General features: G+C 45.2%; 1 protein-coding gene across 1 annotated transcript; it reads right to left on the bottom strand.

Annotated features, from left to right (window-relative positions):
* Positions 1-6,050: 6,050 nt before the first annotated feature.
* On the bottom strand, positions 6,051-11,715 carry MPZ (myelin protein zero). The gene is made up of 6 exons (XM_065925134.1): positions 11,601-11,715; positions 9,194-9,360; positions 8,727-8,940; positions 8,349-8,484; positions 8,154-8,214; positions 6,051-8,052 (listed from the first exon to the last, which is right to left on the bottom strand). The coding sequence occupies exons 1-6, from the start codon at positions 11,665-11,667 to the stop codon at positions 7,951-7,953; spliced, it is 747 nt and encodes a 248-aa protein (XP_065781206.1). The 5' UTR covers positions 11,668-11,715; the 3' UTR covers positions 6,051-7,950.
* Positions 11,716-12,632: the final 917 nt, after the last annotated feature.

Genomic DNA, 12,632 nt, shown 5'->3' with positions numbered 1-12,632 from the left:
TTGTTGGGGAGACCACACATGTAGCTTCACCCCCACTGGGTAATGCTTCCTGAGGAGAAGGTGTTCTGATCCCTTTTACTTCTTGTGTGTCCCTAACCAGGAGGGAGGAGAACCAATAAAAACTCCACTATCTCATGGAGCCTGGCTCAATGGACAAGATACTCTCTGCTCTTCATCGAATATCTCACAAGAACTTTGCAAACATTACATGTTCCATTTATCTCAATACATCAAAACTGTCTTCTGGGACTTCCCTTGTGGGTCAGGGGCTAAGATTTTACTGTCCCAATTCAGGGAGACCCAGGTTCAACCATTGGTCAGGGAATTAGATCTCACAGGCTGCAACTAATGCTTCTGCAGGCTGCAACTAAGATCCAGTGAAGTCAAATAAATAAGTAAATAAATATTTGTAAAAAAAACAACAGCAAACTAACTTCTGGGAAGGAATATATAACATAGATTTTAGTATAACCTGCCCCACCACCAAGTTTTATTGACACATAACATTGTGTAAGTTTCAGGTATACAGCATGATGATTAGACACATTTATAAATCACAAAATGACTACCAACATAGTATTAGCTACTACTATATATCATCACATAATTACCAATTCCTTTTTTATGCTGAGAAATTTTTTTTTTTTTTTTTTTTTTTATGCTGAGAAATTTAAGATCTACTCTCTTAGCAACATTCAGGTATATGATACAGTATTATTAGCTATTATCAGCATGTTGTGCCTTTGATCCCGGAACTTGTAATCTTATTGATACATCGGTGTAACTTGTTTACTTATTTTTGGCTGTCCTATGTCTTTGTTGTGGAGGGGGCTCTCTCCAGCTGTGGCGGGGGTAGGGAGGATTTGTGCTTTGTGGTGCGCTGGTTTTTCATTGTTATGGCTTCTCCTGTTGCAAAGCACAGGCTCTAGAGTGTGCAGGCTTCAGGAGCACCAGGCTCAGTAGTCGCGGCTGGCAGGCTCCAAGACTCAGGAGCTGTAGTGCACTGGCTTAGCTGCCCCGAGGCATGTGAGACCTTCCTGGACCAAGGATCTAACCCACGTCCCCTGCACAGGCAGCCGAATTCTTAAGAAGTTACACCAGGACTTCGCTGGTGATCCAGTCATTAATAGTCATATTTGTCAATTCCATTTTTCTAAGAGAAGAATACACTAAATTACATGGTGAATATTAGGAGGGCTTCAGGACTAGAAAGATAAATATAACTTAAAATCTTCCAGATGACTCCAAAGTTGAGTGCCTAATATATCAATGGCAGAGTCCAATACTGAGTCCCTGACATGTACTACTTCTTGTGGGGATCAGCCAGACATTTGATGTCAAGTTAATTATATTGGATTTCTTTCATCGTGGAGAGGGCAAAGATTTATCTTCACTGAAACAGGCACTTTTTGGACATGAATTTGCCCTCTTTGCTCAAAATGCTGCTGCCAGCACCAGCATTGGTAGATTCACAGATATGCTGTATTCATAGTTACAGCATTCCCCATAGCGTTGTGTCCAATCGAGGAACTTACTTCGTAGCAAAGGAAATGTAGCTGTGCTCATTAAATTAAGTGATCTCTCCATGTACCCCATCCGAAGGCAGATGCTTATTTTAAATGTGGAGTGGTTTACTGAAGAGTCGTGGCAACAATTGGGAGACAATGCTCTGAAAGTGCGAAGTTCTGTCTTACAAGATGCAACATAAGCTTTGAATCAGGGACCATTACATGGTGTTGTCCCCCTCATGGCCGGAATATAAGGGTTCCGGAGTCAGGGGCTGACAGCAGGGGTGACTCTTTCGTTAGTATACCTAATAATCCACTTATAGAATTTTTGTTTCTCCTAGAAACTTTGAGCTCTGTTGGTTTGGAGAACTTAGGCTCCAAAATGAGACTGCTTCTACCATTAGACACTCTGGTTCCATTGAATTAGAAGAATCTGTCACCTCGTCATTTGGGGTTCTATATATCACTGAATCAAGAAGCAAAGAAAAAAAGTGATGACTTGGCTGGCTGGTGTGATTGATCCTGATTCCCTAGGGGAGATTGGGATGCTGCTTCATAGTGAGAGAAAGAAAGAATTTCTGGAACCCTGGAGGGTCTCTGGGGGTACTTCCTTGCCACGTAGTAAAGGTTATCATAGCAACCAAAGGAAAAAAAATGGAAGCTTTGATCACTCTACCACGTAAAGAACCCTGACTATCTGAAGTTCTGGCTGAAGACATGGGAAATATGAAATGAGTAGTGAAAGTGGTTCAGAGACGTCAGTTATGGCTTCTTAACCAATTACAGAATTGAGGGCTGTTGTAACTTAGCATATTTTCTGTTCATTTTAGGTGTTCGTCTAAGTAACCATTTTTTTCCTCTCTCCCTTTCTTCCCATTTTTGTTATTATACAAGTTGTCGGAACTGAACTTCCCAATTTAGCCTTCTTAAAAATTCTTATTTTTGACTGTGTTGGGTCTTTGTTGCTGCACTTGGCTTTCTCTAGTTGCCTCGAGTGGGGCTACTCTCTAGTTGCTGTGCATAGGCTTCTTGTTGTGGTTGCCTTCTCTCATTGTGTAGCATGGGTTTTAGAGTGTGCAGGCTCAGTAGTTGTAGCAGCTGGGCTTAGCTGTCCCAAAGAATGTGGAATCTTCTTGGACCAGGGATGGAATCTGTGTCCCCTGTATTGGCAGGTGTATTCTTTACCACTAGACCACCAGGGATGTCCCTAGTCTTTCTCTTTAAAAAAACATTATTTGTTTATTTGACTGTGTTGGGTCTTAGCTGCAGCATGCAGGATCTTTTGTTGCAATACCCGGACTCTCTAGTTGTGGCAGGCAGGTTCCACAGCATGTGGGTTCAGTAGCTCCAGGGCATGTGGGATCTTAGTCCCCAACCAAGGATCAGACCTGCATCCCTTGCATTGCAAGGTGGATTTTTAACCACTGGACCACCAGGAAAGTCCCACACAATTTAATCTTTTTTTTCCAATATTTGTTTATTTGGCAGCACTGGGCCTTGGTTGTGGCGTATGGGATCTAGTTCCCTCCCAGGTCCCCTGCATTGGGAGCATGGAGTCTTAGCCACTGGACTACCAGGAAAGTCCCTACCATTTAGTCTTTAGATAACAAAGAATTCCGTGGGACTCTGAGTTTGATGAGTAACTAACATAGCCAGAGCAGAACATGATGACTGGTGGCCTGTTTGAAGAACTGTGAGAAACTCTGGGTTGTAGTCTGACTATGCCTCCCTTCTGCAACTCCATTCCCACTCATAAATGTCCAGTCTCTTAAATGTTTTAAGACAGAGCAGCCAATTCATGTGAAGAGTGGTCAAGCAGGTAAGGAAATGAGAGTGATGAGAATTCAGGCTCTATCTAAAGGGAAAAAACAATATTCAGTTCAGCATGATTGTTGCCATGTGATGACCAAATGTAGCTTTAAATAAACAAACACATCATGTGGGATGAACAAAAGATGTCTTTCTGGTTGTTTCGTTCTCTACTTTAAGTCACACATGCTGTACTAAGGCATATCCAACTCTTTGTGGCCCTGTGGACTATAGCCTGCCAGGCTCTTCTGTCCATGGAACTTTCCAGGCAAGAATACTGGAGTGGGGTGCCATTTCTATTCCAGGGAATCTTTCCAACCCAAAGATCAAACCCACGTCTCTTGCATATCTTGCATTGGCAGGCAGATTATTTACTGTTAGTGGATCCTGGGAAGCTGCATCTCCCAAAAGTGTATGTGTGTTGGTCGCTCAGTCATGTCCAACTGTTTGTGACCCCACGGACTGTAGCCCACCAGACTCTGTCCATGAGATTCTCCAGGCAAGAGTACTGGAGTGGGTCGCCATTCCCTTCTCCAGGGGATCTTCCTGACCTAGGGATCGAACCCAGGTCTCCCTCATTTGAGGCAAATTCTTTACCATCTGAGCCACCAGGGAAGCCAAATAGGTAGGGGTAAAGTCACACAAGTGTGTTTCAAGAAAGCCAAGTGATGAAGTGTCTTAAAAAAGAGGAAGTGGCCAATAATGCTGCTAAACAGATGAGAAGGACCAAAAAATGACTATCGTATTTGGCGAAATGGTCATCACTAACGCCCTTTGACAGGAGCAGTTTCAGTAGAGTGGGGAACAGTGGGTTGAAGGGAGAATGGGAGGTTGGAGATAGTGCCCTAGACTTGTCCAAGCAGCTTTGCTATAGAGGGAAGCAGAGAAATGGGACAGTAGCAGGAGATGGGGATAACAGAGATACTAGATTATTACGTGTAGAAGATATTTCATTTGCACTGTATTTTCCTCCATGATTACCAACTGTCTTTTGGTTTCATTTATAATATATTCTGCCTTTAAAGAGGTTCAAGATTTCATGTACTTCAAGATTTTTAGACTTCCTCCCTTATTTAAAGGCCTTTCCCATTTGAGGATTAAATGAATATGCTTATCTCCTTCAGATTCTTGTATTTTATTTCTTAACATTTGGATTTTATTTTTATATATTATGTAAGATAAAGATCTTACTTTGAAAAAAAAAGATCTTACTTTGTTTTCTTCTAGACATATGTCAATATAACAATATTTTTTATTAAATAATCCATTCATTTACCACTGAACTGGAATGTTATTTTTATAACACAGTATGTTCCCACACTTATATGCATTTCTGAATTCTGTATTCTGGTTCACTGATATAGACTCTTTACCTTAGATAATCTCAACTTTATTGAGTTGTGACTAAGCTTCCTCTATGTCCCTGAAAAAAGCTATATAGACTCTGTTAACTTTTATTTTCTTATCAAAAAATAGTAGTAAAATACATTTACCATAAAATTTACCTCAACAATTTTAAGGGTATAGTTCAATGATATTAAATACATTCCTAATGTGTGCAACCATCACCATTATCCATCTCTGTAACTCATCATCTTGTGAAAGAGAGACTCTATCCTAAATTAAACAGTAACTGCCCCTTCTCCCATCTCTCCAGCCCCTGACAACTACCATTCTACTTTCTGTCTCTATGATTGTGACTATGATAAGTAACTCATATAAGTAGAATCACAGTATTTGTCTTTTTACGACTGGCTTACTTCACTTCACATAATGTCCTTAAGTTCATTCATGTCGTGGCATGTGTTAGAATTTTCTTCCTTGTTACAGCCGAGTAATACCCCATCATATGTATAGATATACCACATCTTGCTTATCTAGTCATCAATTGTCCGTGGACTTCTGGGCTGCTTCCACATTTCAACCATTGTGAATAATGCCGCCAAGAACATGGGTGTACTAACAAATATATCAAGACCCTGCTTTTAATTTGTTTATCTAAACAAACTATACCCAGAAATTTATCTAAACAAATTATACCCAGAAATGGAACTGCTGGATAATATGGTAATTTTATATTTAATTTTTTTCAGAAACTTCCTACATTCCACAGAGGCTGTACCATTTTACATCCCCACAAACAGTACACAAGGATTCCAACTTCTCCACGCCCTTGTCAATACTTTGTTTTGTTTTTGATAGCGGCTATCCTAATGGGTATGAATTATAATATGAAATATATTGAAATATATTTTGAAATATATATTTCATATAATATGAAATATATGCAAATGAAATATAATGGGTATCTCATTATATTTTTTATTTGTATTTGCCTAATAGAATCTATTGGGCTTCCTAGGTGGCACTAATGGTAAAGAACCCGCCTCCCAATGCAGGAGACTTAAGAGACACAGGTTTGATCCCTGGGTCGGGAAGATTCACTGTAGGTAGGGGCATGGCAACCCACTCCAGCATTTTTGCCTGGAGAATCCAGAAGACAGAGGAGTCTAGCGGGCTACAGTCCATAGGGTTGCAAAGAGTCAGACATGACTGAAGTGACTTTGCACGCACACACAATGGAATCTATTAGCTTTTACATTAAAATGAATTTGGGTTGATTTTCCTTTTAAGATAAATGGAAGACAGCCCTTGAAATAAATGGAAGCACTCTGGGTTTTGCAAAACTGCTATTAAAAATCTTTTATTTAACCTCTTAACAAGGTGAAGAAATGACTTATGAGACTCTTGAGTTTTTGCCATCAGTGGCCAAGGGAAAAAGATACATATATATTTTTCCATAATTATTTAAGGACTCTGGATATTAATGGTGTACCTAAATTAGCATGCCAACAAATTAGCTAATGAGCTATTAATAGTATACCTAAAATGCACCAACAAAACAAAATATGTGTACATGAGTTTATATGAGTGAATGAAATTAGTGCTAGCTTGTAAAGTGTAATCCGTTAGGCAAGATTGAAAAACATCTGTAAAGGACTGATCCTTAATATCTTTGTTGTGTATCAATTTATAAGTAACAAAGGTTTCCATACACAGCATGGAATCATGTGATTCTTACAAAAATCCTGGGAATTCAACTGAGCTGGTATCATTATCTCAGTTGTTTACAAATGCAGAAACAGGCTTACTTAAATCAAGTAGCTAGCCCTGGGTCACGCAGCGTGTGAGTGGCTGAGATATTTTAAGAATACACAGTTTGGTGAAGAGGGAATCTATTATAACCCATGTAAATGAAGAGCCTGACACAGAGTTTAGCACATAGTACAAACTCACTGGATATTTGTTGAATGCACAAATATGTCTTATGAGCCTGTTTCACAGTTCTTTCCATTAGACTATGTAACCCCATATCATGAAATCAAATTCTTAACAACTGAAATCAGTTGGGGAAGAGTGAGACTGGGCATAAGAGGCAGGAATTACTCCCAGAAGAATGAGGAAACTGGAGATGGAGGCAGCAGCTTCTGGAAATGTCAGTGTTTATTAAACATTAAAGGACATTTGGGGGGTTTGAGAAGAAATATACAGGATGTAGAAAATTCCTAAGAATCCCCTGTGGCTGGGAGTGCAACCTCTTCCCTTTCCCCCTTTTTCCCCATTTGTTTTTTCTACTTTTTCTTTGGTTATTTAAAAGCTATTTCTTAAGGCTCATTTGCCCCTTCCTCAACTCCTGACCTGTGAGGATCCTTTGTCTCCCTCTCTCCATTTCCATGACCTTGAGTCCCAGAAGAGTGCTCCAGAGTGGTCAGGGGGCACCATTCCTATAGCTGAAGTTTGAGGATCAGGAGCCCCTCTGCTTGGGCTGGCTCTCCATTAAGGATTTAAAGGGGGGGTGGTGGTGGTGAAGAATTGCAAGAGCCACATGACGTCATTGGTACTCAGTCATGGGGGAGGGTAGAGCATGGGCACAGATAAACAAATAAAGAAGAACGGATTAAAAAATAAAAAATAACTGACAACCTAAATAAACCCTGAAGGACAGTCTGATCTGCGAGACCTGGGTGTTAGCTGGAAGGGTAGAGTATGGAGATCGACCACCTGAAGGAGGAGAGGGAGGGTCAGAAAGGAGAGAGTCAGAAGGACAGGCTAGCTGGTGCAGGCGATCGAAACGACAGGTGGCCTGGATTTGAGGCAGGGGTATCAAGGTCCCTTTCTTCTCGGCGCCAGAGGAACAGGCACCAAACACGCAGTCCTTGGGGCAAGGGAAAGACAGGTAGGGGACTGGGCTTCCAGAAAGCCAGGGGTGAAAGAGGGGGAGCATATGAAGTGCCTGGGTAATGGAGTCTGGAATGAAACTTACATCTCAAAAGGAAGTGAGGGCAGGGCAGGGCTGGGGAGCTAAGGAGGAAAGCACCTAGACGGGGGATAGAGGACCGGAGGTCCCCCTGCTCTGGCAGGGCCTTGGGAGGGGGGGTGATCACTTTTCTGAGTCCAGGCCCATCATGTTCTTGAGGGCGTTCTTGAGGCTGGTTCTGCTGGGGGACTTGACAGCAGGCCGGAGCTCCGCGCCCTGCTCATCCTTCCGTAGCTCCATCTCGATGACCACCACCCGAGCGCCTTTGGAAACCTCCGCCCCTAACTCCCGACCCCCCGCCCGGCCCGCTAACCGCTATTTCTTATCCTTGCGAGACTCCCCCAACCCTTTAGCCTTCTTCTCACTGGCAGCTTTGGTGCTTCTGCTGTGGTCCAGCATGGCATACAGCACCGGCGTCTGCGGGGAGGAGCGCATGCATCAGGGACCCGTCCGGTAGGGCCTGACTGTTCCCAGCCCGCCCTCGACGGCTGCCCGGCGGCTTCCCAAGTCCCGCTAACCTGCCGGCCGCGCTTTGAAGAGTCCTTCGCAGCCTTGTGCAATTTGCCCTTCTCCATGGCACTGCAGGGAAAGGGGGTGCTGTGGATTTGGCGGCTTCCTCTTCCCTTTGGCCCTCCCACCCTTCGAAGTAGTCGTCTCCGCCCAGAGGCGGGGAGTAGTGGGCTGGGGAAGGGGTGTCGGGCTCCGCCCTTTACCTGAGCCTCCTCTGCAGGGCCGCCTGCCTGCGGAGCCAGCAGTACCGAATCAGGTAGAAGAGCAGCAGCGCCAACAGCACAATCCCCAGGACGCCCCCGATCACGGCTCCCAGCACCACCCCGTACCTAGTAGGCACTAAACGCGGGCAGGGAAGGAAGTGGGGCAATGAGCAGAGACAAGTCTCTCTGGCTCCTAGCCACACACCTATTCCCTGCGGCTGGGGACCGAAGATATCCCAACAAGGCTGCCTTCTGCCCACTGTCCCAGAGCCTGAGGGGCATTAGCCCTGGCATTTTTCCCCTTGCCCCAGCCTCTCAGCCAGGCTTGATCCCCTCTCTGAACTGCCTCCCATACTCCCGTCCCACCTCCTCTCACACCTTTTTCAAAGACATAGAGCGTGACCTGAGAGGTCTTGCCCACTATGTCTGGTGGGTTTTTGACGTCACAGGTGAAAGTGCCGTTGTCACTGTAGTCCAGGTTGTGGATCACAATGGAGCCATCCTTCCGGTAAGGGTCCCCTACCCACTGGATGCGCTCTTTGAAGGTCCCCACCTCATCGATGTAGGGCTGTCCCTTGGCGTAGTGGAAGATCTGTGAGGAACGAGGGGAAGCATGCACCTGTCGCCTCAGGGTGAAGGATTCTGGGCTGGAGAGGGTAGGGCTGGGGAGGGAGCATCGGTGTTGGTAGGTCCCAGTGAGGGTGACAAGACTTGCACCTTACCTTGCCAAAGTTGGGCTTATGGCTCATAAAGGATCGCTCCCTCCTTAGCCCAAGTTCTCTTTCCTGTGGTTGTCTGAGGCCCCCTGTCTGTTACACAATCCCAGTATTCCCCCGGGCACTCACCGAGATGGCATCACGGCCCCCTTCGGGCTGGTAGCGCCAGGTGAAGGAGAGGTCATCTGAAACCCACTCACTGGACCAGAAGGAGCAGTACAGGGTCACCTGGGAGCCCACGGCACCGTGGACCTCCTTGTCCGTGTAGACCACAATGGCCTGGACAGGGGAGAGCACTGCAAACAGAGGGGAAATCAGATGCACGTGTGGGTCCAGCAAGGCGTATAGGATAAGTGAGACCAATGGGAAGTCAAGCCTGAGTCACAGACCATAGCGAAGACTGGGGCAAAAAGGATGAATTCTGAGGCCCAGGTCTCCCCGGACTAATTGAATAGATGAGTAGAAATACTGTGTTGGCTCAAGTTCTTCAGCATGTTTGACAAAGGAAATAAAACCAGCAGTACCAGAGTTCTCCGGAGGACTTTCAGACGTTGGATTCAGGCTCCAGAGTCTTACTTTGCCTTTAGATCAGTATCTAATTCTTAAGCTATCCCTTAGATGAAGGCTTAATGATTTTTAAGACTTATTATAAATTATACAGGTAACACCTTGTGCATTCTTCTTATAACTATGCAAGCAGTATAGATAAAGAAAGCTAAAGTCTGTTTTGACAGCTCCCAACCAATTCCTTCTTCTGTGGTCTCCTTCCAGACAAAACCGATATTATCAGTTTAATGTGTAATCATTTTCTATGTATCAGACTCAACATAAACTCAAGATATACATTTATAAGAAATAGTTTTATGAAGCTTTAAAAAAACCCATATATTGCATTACAGTCTACTTTTTTCCTTAAGAATATACATATATAAAAGAATACAGGTGTCTGGGAGAGTATTCCACACTGATGCCTAAAGATCAATATTATTGCTGCATAGTATTTCATAGAATGGAAAACTCAGGTTTCTTGCAGAAAAGATGAAGATAACTAGACACTTTAAGTCTTTTTCCCTGACCCAATTGTCCTCATTGCTGAATCCCTACTTTCCATACAATTGCTCTTGATGGGAAGGGTAAGGGAAGGGAGGACCTCAAATCCCTCTCAGGGGAAGTTGGATTCAAGCAGGAAACCCCTGCTGCCCCCACCCCCAAGCCCAAAACTTAGATGACTCTGCTTGTGAGCCCTCTGTGGTTCTGCCTTGACCCTCCTCACCCTCCTTCTGGTCATTCTGGCCCAGTGCCACTCCCAAGACTCACCCATACAAGGAAGGCCATTCCAGGGAGATTTTGTGTGTGGGTTGGCCCTGGCTGGGGGCAACTGTAGACCCTTTTGTTCTATGGGAGGGGGAGGAAGCAACCAAATAAATAGAGACCCATTGTCTGACCATTGAGCAGTGTTGGGGGCTAATGCTTCCTTTCCCCTTCCCCCGGCCCCATCCCCAGCTCACCGTCCCAAATCTCCCACCTCAGTATGAAACACCAGTGATTCACCTCCTGGAACTCAGCCTTGGAACCTTCTGGGGAATCCCAAATGTAACAAGGAAGGTTATTCATTGGATCTAACTTCTATTCCTCCTATTCAAGTATCAACCACTGCCCTTCAGCTCTGTTAAACGGTTCTATGAGTAGGGCAGATGCTGGACAGTACCCTTTCTCCCTCTTATACTCCAAGATTCCCTCTCCTCATTTCCCTCGGCATGCCCTTCTCCAATTCCCTATCCTTAACATTTTCTCAGGGTACCTTCAAATAGTTCAGTACAACCCAGAGGAGTCTGGATTCTGGGTTTAGCCCTAGAGGAGCTGACAGCAGAGAAACTCAGACATGCTAACCAGCTCTTCCTCCCCACTCTCTCCCATTTGCCCTACTTCTCGCCTGTTGCACCAGGCTTCAGGGCAGTTTGGAGAGGGGAGGGATCCATTCAGATAACCCTGCTTTGAGTTTTTCTTGCTCAGCCAGCATCTGCCATGGGAGGGGTTGGCCAGCTTCTTGTGGAAGATAGTTTTAGATGCAACAAGACCCTAGAATCTCATGGACCTCCCTTCTACTCTGTCCACCCACATGATGGACAACAGATGGACAGTGAGAAACTGAGGCAGTAGATCCAAAGAGATGGGACCACAACCCTTGGGCTCCACCCTTAGATCACAGTCCCTGACTCTTTTCTTTGGGGAGATGAAGGTTAAGTTACCTCCTACACTACTAAGGAATGAGAAGGACCAGTTTCCAACGCCTATCCAGTCAAGTCCACCTTGGGGGAACCGTCTACACTCTCTTCTCCCTCCTCCCTTCACAGAATACCTTTATCTTAACAGCCTCTCTCCAAACTATATGTATATATATTTTTCTACAGAGAATATCACCTTCCTGCTCTTGCTCCCTCTTTGATTGCAGAGGGGAGTGCGGCGAAAGCCGTGGGAAGGTTGCTGAGAGACAACCTGAGACCCAGGGCCCCCAGACTGGGTCAGCTCAACTTACCCAAGGAGGAGAAGAATAGCGCAGCCAGGATAGGACAGGGGCTGGATGAGGGAGCCCCAGCAGCCATCGCTGGGGCAGGGCTAGGGCCCAGAGCGCCTGCGCAGTTGGGAGAGTGGGGGACAAGGAACTGAGCGGGGGTTCCTGGAACCCGCTTAAAATCCCCCGGGACCGCAGTGTGAGGGGGCTGTCCTGAGGCAGTAACCAATTGCAGCCTGGCATGTGCAGTTGAGAGGTGGTGGGGAGCGGGGCAGAGGGCAGGGAGCAGAAGTGGCATTGTGTCCTCTGGGTGGAGGGGTTGGGGGTCACATACCACCTCACACACTGAAGGCTTTGTGTCTGCTGGCCTCCCCCTGCCCTAGGCTGGAATGTCATGTGGTGGGGGGTGAAGGAGAGGGACAGAAAAAGGGACACAAACACATTTCTCTGAGGGACAGATGGGCAGGAGAACCTGAATCTTAAACTTATGAAAAGGGATTTTTCCATAGTCTCCTTGCCTGAGAGTGGCTCCTCTAGAGCCCTGGGAGCTGGCGAGCCCCAGAGAAATTTGAAAACAGGATATCCCTACTATTTTGACTACTATGGGCTGCAACACAGGCTTCTTGAGATGACCAAGTCCTTTGGGAGTCTTCATTTTTTTTTTTCCTCCTTCATCTCTCTGCATCTTGGGTGATTCTTTCCAGATAAAACCTTTTCTCCCTGGGAAAATATCCAGGGGATAATCCTCTGATCTTACCCTCTTTCTCAGGAAGCTCTTCACTGCCTCATGCTGCAGTTTAAGTCTATTTCAGTTAAGAGCAAGGCAGCAAAATCACATTGAGCTCCAGCTACAGAGATGAGTATGTGAGTATGTGGGTAGTTGAATAATAGAGAGAGGAATAAAAATTAAGATCTTCCTTCAAGGAGTTCAAAATTTAGTTTGGGGAAGCAGAGAGGGGAGAATCAGAGGACAAACCCATTAACAATGAACTATAATAAACCATGATGCTTGGTACAGTAGCATGATGAACAAACTGCCAAGAGTATAAAGAGGGC

Source organism: Muntiacus reevesi, chromosome 1 (assembly GCF_963930625.1).
Source record: "Muntiacus reevesi chromosome 1, mMunRee1.1, whole genome shotgun sequence".
In the NCBI taxonomy this organism is placed as follows: Eukaryota; Metazoa; Chordata; class Mammalia; order Artiodactyla; family Cervidae; genus Muntiacus; species Muntiacus reevesi.
This window is presented reverse-complemented; position numbering and strand designations above follow the sequence as displayed.